At 37.9% G+C, this 15,164-nt stretch overlaps 1 protein-coding gene across 6 annotated transcripts in view; it reads right to left on the bottom strand.

Annotated features, from left to right (window-relative positions):
* crtc1b (CREB regulated transcription coactivator 1b) overlaps positions 1-15,164 on the bottom strand; it is a 23,900-nt gene extending 8,736 nt beyond the window's left edge. Inside the window, exons 1-11 of one of the 6 annotated variants that reach the window (XM_065241851.1) lie at positions 15,016-15,164; positions 13,825-13,941; positions 9,922-10,059; positions 9,758-9,819; positions 9,563-9,660; positions 7,145-7,250; positions 6,721-7,054; positions 6,420-6,632; positions 6,121-6,219; positions 1,137-1,223; positions 527-701 (exon numbers count right to left, since the gene is read on the bottom strand). In XM_065241851.1, coding sequence (XP_065097923.1) covers positions 527-701; positions 1,137-1,223; positions 6,121-6,219; positions 6,420-6,632; positions 6,721-7,054; positions 7,145-7,250; positions 9,563-9,660; positions 9,758-9,819; positions 9,922-10,059; positions 13,825-13,941; positions 15,016-15,141 — 1,555 coding nt within the window. In that variant the 5' untranslated portion in view covers positions 15,142-15,164. Of the gene's footprint in view, positions 1-488; positions 702-1,136; positions 1,224-6,120; positions 6,220-6,419; positions 6,633-6,720; positions 7,055-7,144; positions 7,251-9,562; positions 9,661-9,757; positions 9,820-9,921; positions 10,060-13,824; positions 13,942-15,015 lie in introns of all 6 variants that reach the window. The other 5 variants (XM_065241852.1, XM_065241853.1, XM_065241854.1 and 2 more) reach the window with 5 other exon arrangements.

The raw sequence follows: 15,164 nt of genomic DNA, 5'->3' as shown, positions 1-15,164 counted from the left end.
TGGCCATGTTAGTAGTTGGATTCTTACTGATTGTATGGGGTGGACATGTGTCTTAAGACTTCAAACAGGTGCATCTAATTTAGGATAATAAATGGAGTATCATACAAATAAATAGTTAAAAAAATCATACATTGTGATTTCTGGATAATTTTTATATTATGTCTCTCACAGTGGACATGCACCTACGAAGACAATTTCAGATGATTTCTAAGTGGGAGAACTTGCAAAATAGCAGGGTGTTCAAATACTTATTTTCCTCACTATATCTACATGTTTACCAGTATGTGTGTTCCCTGCAAATCAAACCCAAAACCTTTGCATCAGTGATTGATTGATGTGTTGATGTAAACCCAATTCTCTAGGAAGTTGTATTAGGCCGGCCAATCAGATTAAAGTATTTTCTGATCAAGTAAGCAATTTAATCCACTTAAACACAACAGCAACATATTTGTATGTTGAGACAGTCAAATAACTTGATGGTTTTGTACCTCTTGGAAAGTTCTTGTTGAACTGGAATGCATGATACCTGTGAGGATGATGTTGGGAATGTTGCCATGGCTACTGTAGCTCAGCTGCTGTGAGTCCGGCTGACTGCTGTGGGTTCCAGTTAAGCCCATCATGGCTGCTTGCGTGTAGTTCAGTGTCGAACAGTGACTGGAGCTGCCTGGATTTTCCATCATATTCATATTGAACTGCTCCAACTGCAACACCAATATTACAAAGTTAAACACACAGGTTTGTACAGCTATTTTTGTGAGGACATTCATAGAGGTAATGCAATCCCTACCCCCTTACTCTAATCCCAAACAGTGCCTTACCCTAACCCTTATCCTAACCCAACCCTAACCCCAGTAGTATATATCTTTATTGTAGTTTTATTTTTAAAGCAATGTGAAAGTAGACACAGTTTTGGTCAGATATTTATGTGATGATTTTAACAAACAAAATATGAATATGAATGTGTTGTACACAATTACATTGCTTAATAGTTAAATAGTGTACTTTTAACTCTGCAAATGTCTAAACATGAAATATAGTAAAACATACATTATTTGACTACTAAAACTGAAATTAACCACTTTTCCTTGCCATATTTCAGGATCTCCCTACACAAAAATGTACACAAATGTGTGTACCTGGTTAGAGAGGGCAGTGGTCTGTTTGGATGACAGCTGCTGATCATAGAACGAATCTCCAAAGATGCTGCCAACGACAGGCATGTGCTGTGAGGACCCACACAACAAGACCCACCATGAGACAATAAAGAACATTTAAGAAATCATAAGTAAGAGAAATGATCCTAATAACACACTTTGACATTACATTGGTTCATTTAGCAAATACTTTTATGCAAAGTGACACACTCGAGCATTTACAAAAATACAGGAACTTACCATAACAAGAAAAAAACCAACAAATAACAATTTTACAAATTTCAAAGAATGTAGATATATTAACATCATATTAATTTGATAAAATGTATTTTGCTCACTGACTATTGTAAAATATTTCCTATAAATTATTTTTTTCTACTTAACCCGAATATCATAAGTAAGAATAAACACAATTATATTATAATTTCACTACATATAAGAACCATTTAGAAAAGAATGACTAAATGATTAATACATTCATTCTTGTATTAACATAAATAAATGAAATCTAATGTTCATTTACACTTACTCATTTAATTGTTGTAGAATCAATTGTTTATAATATTTGAATTGCTCAGATGCAAAACCCTCTAAGCGCGTCTGACAAGTTTTCTGGTAAATGAGCATTTTTTTGTAACTGTGCGTTCACACACGAGACAGTAGAGGCGGCAAAAACACACTATTTCGCGTGTATTTGGACGCTTGAATATTTTGAGTTTACTCGCTTCATTTGCATGTGAAATTCTAGTCATTCAAGACATTCACGTGGAAATTTGAACCCAGTCTCACGGAGTTGCTTATAAATAGCACGAAGTGTAAAAATCGTGCAATACATACGCCAAATTCCACTTTGGCGCGCATATAATATGCCAGTCCTTACCATTCACTTAGACGGTGCATCTTTTTTAGTCGTTTTATTTATTGGTTTCTTAATTTTTTAGCTTTTTTTTAGGTTTAGGGTTAGAACAACTTTTTGTTATCTAAAAATGACATCCTAACCCAAACCCCAACTCCAAGCGACCATGGCTTAAATATGGACAAAAACATGGAGAAACCTGTTTATTAAAGGGACACAAGGCAAAATTTTTAGGTTAATAAATCATCTTCGTAAGTCGGTATATGGTTAAATGACTCATTACATGACGACTGAAGACTCTCTCGCCCGCCCCTACCATCTGTAGGAAGAATACCCCACTTGCAAGTTCGCTGTATCCGACCCGGTGTCCTTCAGTCTCGTATAGTCTTAGATATAGAACACATTTACTCCCAGACACTAGGGGGAGCTAGTAGAGAAATAATACTCAGACTTGCCTTGTGTGCCTTTAAATAACCTCCTTAAGCAAATCTTAAATCTTACCCTTAAACCCAAGCGAAAATGCTTTAAAAAACAGAAAAAAATTGAGAAACCAATAAATAAAACAACAAAAAAAGATGCACCGTTTAAGTGAATGGGAAGAACTGGCCTATGTATATGTATTGCACGATTTTTACTCTTTGTGCTATTTATATGCATCTACATGAGACTGGGTAGGAAATTCGCGTCATGGTAGGGGCTTCTGCGACTCCGCTCGCTTCCTGTAATCATGTCACTACTAGAGCAAGCTCCTGATAGGTTAATGTGGTGCAAATATCCACCAAAGTTCAGATTTTTCAACTTGCGCGTTTCCCAGGGCAATGCTCAATTTGTGCGTTTTGTGCCACGCGTCCTGCGCCACAGGATGCCTATTCGCGTCTTTCCATTGAATTAACATGTAAATCACTCGTGCTTGCAAAGTGATATCACTTTAGACATTTAGTCTTTCGCCGCAAAACCCTCCAATCTCTTCACTGCCCTTTCTGAATGAAGGTAATAAGATAAAAAAATCTGTCCATATCCTTATATTTTCAGTAAACCTCTTTTAACCAAATAAAAACCTCTTGCACGTGTCCCATCATTCATCCAATTCTTCCTCCATGCACTTAGAGGACTTCTGAAAAGTCATTGTGGCAGATTCTGCCTACAAAGCACATTTACATTTAGGCATTTAGCAGAAGCTTTTTTCCAAAGCGACTTACAAAGATAAGGAAACCATAAAAGTGATGTGTCATAGGGATGCAATAGTACAAAAGGTGCTTATAAGAAGATACAAGATTTCACTATTTCTAATCAATACCTGTTTGGGAGAAAAGAAAGATTAGTTTAGGTCTTGAAGATACTTTCTTTTTGGAGAGAAAGTATTTAATGAACGTATTGTATGTGCCGAGCACTTTCTGTCAATATCATTATCTCATTTTTGACGGAGGTGGTTTTTAGAGCCTTTTGCATCTGAGCTTTTCATTTATTTTCTGCATTTAATGTATTTTCTGTTTAACTCTTTAACGAGATATCTCGTCAATCTGCAATACCGCTATTATCCGCAACTTATAAATACCGGAAGTATTGCCCTAGTGCAAACAGCTGTATGTCCGTGTATGTTTTAAAGATCGCTCTGCATCTGATCTCTATCAAAAGTCCTTCACAAAAATTGAATTATCTCAGCTTTTTGCTCAAAATTGTGTGTTTTTGATGAAACTTACACATATTTGAAAGGTGATAAAACAGAACACATGAAGGTAGGATGAAACGGATTTTTTGTTTGAAAGCAGAGGGTCTGTTCTTTTATTTCATATATTTTATGTTTATATATTTAAAAAGGAGCATTTTCTGGAAGGCATTAAACTTTTGTGAAAATCATGAAAAATGCTGGCGGTGGAAGAGTTAAAAATAAAATAAAAAATGTGTTTCTTCCTATGTTCTCTCATTTAATTAAAAACATAATATGATGAAAAAATTGCCACGTGGAATCTAATTTGAAAATATAGCTGCAAGCAGCAATTACCGGGGTCAAGCCAAAAAGGGCACAGCAGAAAGTAAAGTTGACTTCGGATGTGCAGTTTAAAGAACCTAGGAAAATCTCTTGATTTCAGACAAAACAATATAATAGTTATCAGCAAAAACGCTGTGTTCTCATTTAGTGAAATCTCTCCCTCTCTTTCGACGAGCATTGATAACTAGAACACTGAAGTAAAAATGAGTGGTGCTTGCAGTGGCAATACTCAGCTCACAAAATGTTACAGTGGTGTTAATGAATCAAAAGAGACCACCCCCATGTCTCTACAATGTTCTGACGCAGAGATATAGCTCTTGCAAAAACGGTTGATAAGGTATTCTCATTGGTTGCTAGGGAGTGAATTGGCAACCATCAGTGATTATAGTCAAAGCCATGAAAGGAATAATCCATGATGACTCAAGGTTTTAGATGTGTTGTTGCAGTAGTTTTAGGCAAAAAATGCCATATTCTATCTCAAAACCAGTAGGTGGCGCAATGACAAAATTTGTGCATGCAACCTCAGGTCATAACTGTGTTACATCTAGCTAGTTTTATGACTATACACTTTAGTTTAGTGAAGAAACAGTTGTATGACCATAGGGTGGCTTGATTTTAAGGTTTTGTTCAATTATAAGGCCAACTAGTGGTGCAAGCATAAAAAATTTTTTGTGTAGCCTCAGACTGTGGTCGTACATCAGCGTATGAAATATGGTGAAAAAATTCCATTTCGTTGCGGAGTTATAACCATTTAAGTGTAAAAAACACAAAATTTGAAGGTAATTTTTTGTTTTTCGCAAATTTAGGCCATTTCTGATTAAAATGTTAATATAGGGCCAATAGAGTTTTTTGTTCAGAAGGTAATGCAATGTTCTTCCTATGGCGTTCTCGAGTCAATCGGAAAAACGCTCGCGGAGATATTCGCGTGTGTTTTTTAAGCACTATTTTGATGCACAGGGCTAACCGTAAGGCGAATTCTGGCATGTTTGGTATCGTTGGACTTGGCAACTATTCAGGACTCCGAAAAATCAAGTCCTGTGAAAATACGTTGATCACAGCCAAAGTTATAAGCATGTACAGCATTCGTATGACCACTAGGTGGCGCTGTGACGAAACACTGCATGCCCCCTCAGATCCTCACTGGCATCACAACTACCAAGTGTGGCGTCAATAGACATAAGATTGGCGAAGATACACACTAAAACCTGTTTTTTTGCGCTCTACGTAAAATTTGTTGACGCGCTATACGAAAACGGAATGGTTTATCAAAATTCTTTTAATAACTTTTTGCCCTGAGTGTCTCTAGATGCTACATACCGTTTTTCGTGGCAATTGGGCAAAAGCTCTAGGACAAGTTCACAAAAGTAAATTTTATGAATAAATCAAAATGGCGGAAATTTTTTCATGACGGAAAATGACGTCATAGGGTCCAATCGAATGGTCTTGAGCCAAGGAATCTATAAAGAATTTAGTGTTTAGGACTTACGGGTCAGAAGTTATAAGCAAATACATAAGTGCAAATTTGGACTGTAGGTGGCGCTAGCGGGTTAGAGGTACAGGCTTCAAATTTGCTGTGGAGACTTTTTGGACAGTCCTCTATCGGTGTGGCAAATTTCATAACTTTCCTACGTACGGTTCTATAGGCTGCCATAGACCGCAATGGCGGAGGAAGAAAAAGAAAAAGAAAACTAACAGATACAATAGGGGTCTTCGCCCATTCTGGGCTTGACCCCTAATTAGCATATGAAGTTAAACTACAAAAAGGTTGAAATGTCAACTCTCTTTTCACGAGCTCCGTTTATGGTTTGAAAAGATTTTTATATATTTTTTGACCTTCAGAATAAATATTTAAAATCTTACAGGATTAAGGTCAGCAGATACCTAAAAATAACATTTAAAATATGTTCAATTAAAATAAGAATTTAATAGAAAAATTTTTATTGGTAAAATTACTTTTATTTTTCTTTCATCTACCTGCAATTCTGGAATAAGCCATATTTTTTTTTAAGTTTTGCATTGAATAATATGTCAGACAACAGTAGATAATAAGATGGCAATAAACACACAAAACAATACACAAAATAAATCAGCAAATGAAACCGTAGTAATGTATGTCTTACTTGTGGTGAGCCTCCAGGTGAGAAGCCCTGATTGGATACTGGAGATGTGGGTGATTGATTGGCTGAAGAGCCGGTCTGACTGCGATACTGTTGAGTGAACTAACAGAGTTACGTAACAAATCTCATTCAGGTCAATGAGACATATCTTCAACAGTGCCTGATATCAGCATTTAAAAAATGTACAGCATCTACGGCTGAAACATGACATTCTTGCATTAATACGAGTAGATGAATGAAAATTACGAGGCTTACAAAACAAAACATTTTCATGTGTGCCTGTGCACAAGAGTAAAACTTACCGAGTTGGCGGTTCCGCTCGTGACCATCTGTGATTGGCTGTCGAGAGAGTTTTGGGTGGTGTTGGGGGTGGAGCTTACAGTGAGAGGCGGAAGTCGTATGAGACGGATGTTTTGTGGGAGCATGTGTGGCTGTTTCTGCAGATCGTTCAGTAAACTCAACAGCGAGTATTGAGATAACTGCTGCTCTAATGTCAGGCTGTCCATCGCCATCGGCTACGAGTACAAAAGAGAAATGGCACTTTTAATATCCATCAAACGCATCATTCACTAAACAAATCTAAAAATCTTGAGACTGCCTCACCTGTGCGATGGGTATTTGAGATGAGACCGCAGGTTGGAGGGTGGGAGCGGATTGCTGCTGTTGGTTGATATTGGGCGAGGGTCCGGTGTGCTGGGCGGGAGGGTTTGGAGCAACGTGACTGGCTGCGCTGATGCCCAAATGTGTCAGGTTTGTTGTCAGGTTATTGGTAGTGCTGGGGCTGGATGTGGGGAAGGTAATGGGATCATCTGGATCCAGCGGGGTGGGAAGAGGGGATGGAAACTGGATGTTTGACAGATCGGGTAAAGAGCCACCTGTGCTGTGAGCCGCTGGCATCAGAGAGCTGTTCATTTCTTGATCAGGAGATGGAAATATGCTGAAAATATAATAAAAGCACAGAGATGACAAATGTTATAAAAAAATAAAGATTCAATAAGGCAACTCTTTAGCATATCTGACTACTCACTTAATTCCAGGAACATCATGTGACTCTGAGTGTAGAGATCCTTTTGGCTCATCTTTCTCCATCTCTGTTTCGGTGTCTTCTGTGTCTGGAGGGGTGAGCAACAGCACTGGAGGGACAGAGACAGACATATTAACAAAGAGATGAAGTTGCCAGGTCATTGCATAGTAGAATTTTTGCCACAACGTGTTTGAAGTCACTTTGATTCTTGCGCTAAAAGTACAGTCCGGTTTCTATGAATGTCTATGAGAGTCCACGTACAGTGTGCGTAATGCACATTTGTCATCAGAATAGTACACGCGCCACCAGATCTTTCAAACTGCATGTACTTTGTACACGTAAGTTACACATGCACTTACAGGCAGAGAGGATCCTCCGTATACGCAGGGTATGCAAGCTGCGTAGGGCCCCGAACCACTAGGGGGCCCCCTTGCTCTTAACTTCATGCGGCACTGCACAGACCAGTTGCCGAGTGACATCATTGTGCCACCAGAGCTATTCAAAAGCATAACAAGCAGTCTCAACTCACGATACTTTGACCTTGTTCACACTGTCAGTCCAAATCCGATTTTGGTGAATATACGATTGGAATCCCATTTCCCAAATCCCATTTAGAACATGTGAACGGTCAACAAATGCATGTAATCCATTTTTTCGAATCCGTTTCAGGCTTCATCCAGAGGTAGTTTGAAATCCCTTTCAAATCGCATTTCTGGAAACCCATTTTAGACTGACTGCTCTGATTGCATTTGTGTAGCTTTTTGTCTATGTCATGCTGTCACATCGGGTAAACAAAACCCCAGCACGAACTTTGGAACAGTCCATTTCTAATGAAATTATAGAGGTGTTTGGGCAAGTCCATGTATAGTTTCTACAATGTCAGACGTCAAGGTAGATTGTGGTGCCCGCACAACGTCATTGCCATAGAAACAGTGCAGATAATCCGGAACCAGCAGAACGCTACATGACGAACAGATCAGATCTGAACAGTTGTGATACACAATATGGACAGTTAGTCTGTCGAATTGGATATGCAACAAAATTTGGATATGGTCTGACAGTGTGAACAAGGTATTAAATTCCAGTTGTCAATCGGTCAGTGCAGCAGCTCCGCATGAAGTTGACGCGCCTATGGACATGCGTCTTGATATATGGATATGATTTAAAACGAACCGCCCAGAGCAGAAAAGACAAAAAGCACCATGAAGGACACATTAATGTTTTAAAGAAAAAAGTTTTTCAATATTTTACTATGTTCTTACCTCAACTTAGATGAATTAATACATACCTATCTTTTTTCAATGCGTACACTTAATCCTTGTACAGCGCGTTGTGAATCTGGGTTAGGATCCTAACAGGGATGAATTTAGAGGCCACCAAACACTTCCATGTTTTCCTCATTTAAAGACTGTTACATGAGTAGTTACACCAGTAAATATGATGGCACAAAATAAAACGTGCCGATTTTTTAAGCAGATAGATCCCTGTTTGGATCCTAAGGAATGAATGGGGCTAGGCTAAATGCTAACACATTAAAAATGCGCTGTACAAAGATTAAGTGTACGCATTGAATAAAGATAGGTATGTATTAATTTAAGGTAAGAACATAGAAAAAAAATTAAAAACCGGTGGTGTTTTCCTTTAAATTCCTATTTATCCTTGACTAACCATGCAATGGATTTATTACACTCAGTCCAAATCCCCAGAGTATAAGTCGAGTATGTTTTGTTAGAAAAAAATGCTTGTACGCATCAATAATCAAAATCTTTCTAATGTGTTAAAGAAATAAACACATTTATTCATGCAAGATGTTGTGTGACTTCTGTTAGCCTTTTAAAACAATTTGAGCAATTGGAAAATCTGTTGAGTTCTTTGTTATAGTTTTTCTTTCTTTTCGATTTGTTTCCCTGATGTTCTACATCTCTTAATAAATATATTTGGCGGTAGACATTGTTTTCTAAGTACAGATGTAACAGACTAAGGGATTTTCAGAAAACACATGTCAATGTTATAATTAGGAAGTATTCTGATGAGTGTCAAAGTAATGTCCTTCGTAATGGCAAAAATGTACTGCTGTACAGTAATACAACATGTTTTAGTGAACATTTTGTTTAAAGCTACATTTAAGCAGAGACAGTGAATGGGTTTTTATGGAGGTGCTGACAGGGCCCCCTCACAAAGTTGCCTAGGGCCCCCAGAAGGCCAGGATCGGCTCTGCTTACAGGAGAATGTAGGATGTAGCAAAGAAGATGCACTGCATTGTTGCAATGCGCAAGCGTCGAACGTCACAATAAGGCAAATAAACTTTGCTTTGCAAGGCTGTGCATTCGACCGTGCAGGTACGCTCGCGTACCCTTAGAAAAGACAGACTACTGTCCTGGTTTTGCACATTCTTAAATGACAAACCACCCATATTCTTACATGTTTTAACTCCTTTTGACTGCAGTTCCTGAGATCCACCGACAAAAGTGTCCTGTGGAGTCACAGCACTCTGGTGTAGAGCTGAGTCAGAGTTTGTCCTGCAGGACAACCAGAAAATACCGCAACAGAAATGAAGGCAAGATTTATAAGAAAATTATATTATTTGATTATAGTCTATGAGGAACATCATTTCACCTCCTCCAGCTTGTGTCAGGAGGTGGAGACAGATATACTGAGCCATATGGGCAGCTGTCAATGTAACTAGGAATTAAGAAAAATTTGTCACATGAAAGCCAACATTAACAAAACATCGACAAATCAACCAAGTTAAAGCTGTGTCGGGTTAAGGTGAAGGATATCTGACGTCCATGCTTGTCCACGGAGAGAGGCCTGCGATGCGGAGAAGCGATGCGATTTCTGTCACGGTACACACGGTCCACCAGGCCGTGATGCCGGGTTGTCCGACTGGTGTCCAGAACTGTCGTCTGAAAAATAATCTGATATGTTTAAGAGATATTTTTGCTCATAACTTGGTCACAATTGTATTGCAGCCTTGCTAGGCAAATAAAAGCATAATATAGCTTCACGCAGAAGATGGATTGGCAGCATGAAAGCTTTGTGCAATGGGATCCGACCTGAACATCATTAAGCTAATGTGTCTCAAATGAAGAGCAATGATAAAAGAGGAATGGCTCTTGAGCAAATGCACATTTTTAATGACTTCATGAACACCATGATTTGCTAGATACTGGAGACTTTATTGAATAATAAAATTGTGAATTTTTGGTATAGACTATCAGTTCATAATCCATAACAATTATTACTACAATCCTCTTCCTGTTTTGTATTTTTTGGGTTGCTTGGGATGTTTAGGAAGGCAACTTTTGCCCAGTAGGTGTGTAGCCATCAGTAGAGGTCTTCACAGGTCCAGTTAGATCCGAAAACCAGAGGTCCGACCCGAGACCAAACGGGTTTGGGTCTAAAAGTTTCACGTGTGCCTCGGACGCGGGTTGGGTTTAGCGCATCGACTCTCGGGTAATTTAAAATGAATGTGTTTTTTCCTAACGGACCCGAACTATCTAATTTTCATTGAGGCAAATCTGTTAATCAATTTTGAATGCACATTTTAGCGGTTACCTTGGTGTCGTCGTCAAATAAGAAAGTAAAATAACTGCAGCAGCAGGCCAAATTGGATGCAACGCTACTGGGTTTCTTTCTGTCTGACTGGTGTGTGCAGGGATGCAGACTGCAAACATATGTTTGGCGTTTACATTCGGGTCCCGAATGTAATTTTTTTGGGTTTGTCAGGGTTGGGCCTTTAAAAAAAATTACTTATGCACGTCGGGTTCTTGTACAAAGTGATTCTGTTTTTTTGGGTTGGGTAGATTTCTTTGGACACGAAAAAACATCTAGGCCTCAGCTAATAGCACACCTTCAGATGACTAAATGTTGTGTTTACGAACAGTAACTGAAAATCTATGCTCCTTTAATAAAAAATATTAACCAACAGATGGAAGATGGAAGTCACATTATTTCACTTTTATCAGAAGTTAACTTTGAACAAAGTGAACAAAGAGGCACATTTAAAATAATTTCACTATTTTTTTTTTAATAATATAGGATGTTGCCTTTTGGATTCCAATGGTGTCAAGCACTAACAAAACATGCTTTCTTATGAATGTTGTTTTATATTTATTCATAGATGTAGTAGATGTAGATAGTATTTTGTAAAATCCTTTCTGTAAAAATAACAAAACAATCAAAAGCCATTTCCATAATGACTTCATCTCGCAGAAAGTGCCCTCATTTTGGAGGGAACCAGTAGCATTACAAGTAACTTTCAAAATATCAAAACGTGGCAAAATCATAGACAGTAAAAAAAAAAATGGACACAGCGACCCCATTGAATTCAACGGAAAAAAAATATTTTGTCAACAGGTTCCACATAATTTGTTAAGTAAACTCAACGAACAATAATTTAGTTCATTTAACAAAAAAAGATTAAGTAAACTTAACAAACAACAGTTGAGTTGATTGTACATAAAAAAATTAATTAATGATGACAAAAATTTGAACATTGCCATTTAAACTCCACCCCTTTTATCTAATAACTCCTTAACACCGAATCAATCAATCAATCAATCATAGTGCAGCTGCTTAATACAACTAATCATATAAGCCTCTTAATTATAACTTATCAAGTGCATCACAAATATATTTGAAATGAAATGTTACATTTCAAACCATTAATTTGTTTGTTTTTGTTCTAATAATATATCAGAACAAGTTAATTCACTCATAGTTGGCCACAGGTACCTATCTAATGGTGCTACACTTCTGCAAGAGGGTGCCAGAACAACAACAATTACCCATAATACACTGCAACATCATCAGCCAATGAGATGCCAGTCTGTATTGGTTTTATTAATCTGTTAATTTTACACAACACTGTTATGTTGGCTGAACAAATAATTTTTAAGTAAAGCTGACAAGACACACCTTTTTGTTGAATAAACTCAATTAAATTAAGTTCACGTTGTTAAATTAATTTTTTTAAGTAATCACAATATGAAAGGATTAAGTAAAACTGGCAAAGGCGAAAGTTCATTTTTTTGAGTGTAGATCAGAGGTGTGCCGACTTATCATAGCTAAAGTGAAAACTACACTGAGCTAACATTACTGTGTAAAACGTGTACTATAAAATGTATACAATATTAACTACAGATCGGCTGTCAAACCTCCCTTCACATCCCCTCATCTTTAGGACAACCAAACATTTGTTATTTTCGACAAGGTATTTGTTCCAGAATTCAGTTAAACCACTAACCCGTTCATTAAAACTCCCGTTCTTTCTGTGTTTTTGAAGCTTAAATTCTGTTTACAGTGCGCAATATAACATGTGTTCATGTTTCATGTGTAAAAAAACACAGTATTTTTCACACAATTTACTTATTTCTTAATTGCTGTTTTCACTGTCCTACAGGCTGATGTCTTTCTTGTTCTATGAAGATCCTCCTTCAGAAATACGTATCGAGTTCTGATTGTGTAGTTTGTTTAGTGTGTTGTGATTCGACAGCAGTTTAGCTTAGCAGAGCCGTTTGAGCTTAGCTGGCGACTGATGTATTCCTGTGGGCGGAGTTTAGTCAAAAACTCTTATATTGACGTAATTTAATTTGGAAGTGGAGGACTGTAGTTTAAACGGACCATTCGCTGTCAAAGTTCCTGGCAGGGAACTTTGAGCTGTATCAATTTACAGGTATTATTTATGCTCTAACAGCAACATTACACACTAACTAAAGTTTGAAAAATGGGACCAGGAAAAACGTGACCTTTAAACAAACAGAGACCGGAAGTAAAGTTCCACTCAGACACGTAACGGCAACAACACACGTGCATCTGATGAAACCGTCTATAGAGTGCTATTCTATAGGCTTCACTATGTGTTTCGCAGGGGGGGGGGGGTGAGCTGTGAACTGAACCGTTGGTTGCAATTCACAATCTCACAGCTAGATGGCACTAAATCCAACAAATCACCTTTAAAGAGCACCTATTTCATTGCTAAAAACAACATTAGTTTGTGTATTTGGTATAATACACTGTGTTCGCGTGGTTTATGGTTAAAAAAACACATTATTTTCCACATACAGTAAATTTTTGTAGCTCCAGATTTCACTCTCTTCCTGAAACGATTGGATTTGAAAAGCTCTGTGTCCCTGATTGGCCAGCTAATCTGTACGTTCTGATTGGTCTGAATACATCTGACGTGAGCCGGAAATATGACGCTCCTTACCATGTTTGAAAGATTCGCTCACAATGCAATGCTAACAGGAGTTAGAACCTTACAGGCTGTGAGTCTGAAGCGGGAGGAATTATGATAATGTCGTTCTTCTCAACATCACCAATCCCATGAAGTAAACTGTTGCCTACAATCCGTGTATTTGTTGTAGTCCAGGAAAAGAGATTTACGTTGGAGACGATAACTTGCATTATCGTTTGTTTTGGGGCATACACCTTTTGCATCATTAACATGTACTAATACACATTTGCACACCAAAGGAAATCGTGAATAGGTGCTCTTTAAAGAAATTCTTCCTAAAAGCTGCAAAGTTCAAAAGTAACTGCATTACAGGAGTGATGCATCTAAAGCACTACATCAGAATTATCCAGTTATAGGGCGTTTATGAAATCATGATCTAGATCAGGGAAATTCATCCATAAGGTGACAGAAGAAAAAATTGTCTTATGAAGATCTAAGGTCTCACCTGAAAAGGGAGGTCAGTGTTGCTATTTCCAATCTGATTGACATTGGGCAGTGACCCTCCATAGCACTGAGCTCGATTCTGGCTTAGTTGCAAATACTGGGTCTTCTGCAACTGCAGCTGTGCAAAATAACAGTGTGTGAAAAGCAGCAGTGAATGATGTAATGAACCCATGAATGAAACCTAAAGCAGATACTGAACACTTCATCAGGCGAGGCATGAAAAAAGCCACCGGTGAACAGCAGAACATGAGCGTCAGCTTATTATAAACCTGTCACATTAGACTTCAGTTCGGTACAAAAAGACACACTCCAAATTTTTCATCTAGGGAAACGTTGACAGGGAAACTGGGGCAAGTTGTCACACCATTTACTTCAGTGAATATTTCTCAAGTTATTATTTTTTGGTCAATTCTGCATTTTTTATACAATACAAAGAAGTATTTTTAGTTATTTTTAACAATTTAAAACTATAAAATATTAAAAGTGGGAAGTAACATTCCCAAGTAAAGAATTGTAAAATATACATAACGTGTACATTTCAGATTTTTTATAAAGCTAAAATATATATTGGTGATGCAGTTTACCCATGCCAAAATGTCTGTCAGTATGATTATGTTATTTATACAAAAACTACAGACATTTGATGATACTTATTTTGTATCCCTTAAAGTATAGCCTATATAGGATAAAATTCACTTATATTATATTATTTAATTTTTATTATAATTTGAAAAGATTACTGACTAGGTCTTTAAAGCCAACATAAAAAGCCACTTTAACAAAAGAGAAACATTTGTGTGAATGGAGGTATAGTCCTTGTGACAATTAACCCCGGTCTCTCCTACAGTATATGACATTTCATCATTTCAAAAGCACTCTGACCAATACACATCAATAGGACAAGAAACAAAAACATGAATGGATTTAGTATATGATAGGCCAGAACAAACTCGCAGTCCCTGTACAGATGTGCATGGCATCTGTATACGGCCACTGGCCGAGCATCGTTACAGATGCGCAGCCTCAGCATCAGCACCACATTCATCTGATCGTTTAACCGAACGGACATCATAATCCGCCGATTTATCACGACTCTCGCTCGACAAAGGCGATTCATTCATATTTCAGCTTATATCCCATATAGCAGCTGTGCTATGGTTCGTCATTACACGTTTATCCGTGACACACTTACCCGCGCAGCTCGCGTGATGCTTAGGTCCTTCATGACCTCCTCAAACGCCGCGGTCTCCTCCGCCTGCTTCTGGTTGTGCAGGGCGATCTTCTCGCTGAATTTGCGCGGATTGTTTGAGGTCGCCATCTTCCGTTCTTCTCCAAAACACA

Source organism: Paramisgurnus dabryanus, chromosome 14 (assembly GCF_030506205.2).
Source record: "Paramisgurnus dabryanus chromosome 14, PD_genome_1.1, whole genome shotgun sequence".
In the NCBI taxonomy this organism is placed as follows: Eukaryota; Metazoa; Chordata; class Actinopteri; order Cypriniformes; family Cobitidae; genus Paramisgurnus; species Paramisgurnus dabryanus.
This window is presented reverse-complemented; position numbering and strand designations above follow the sequence as displayed.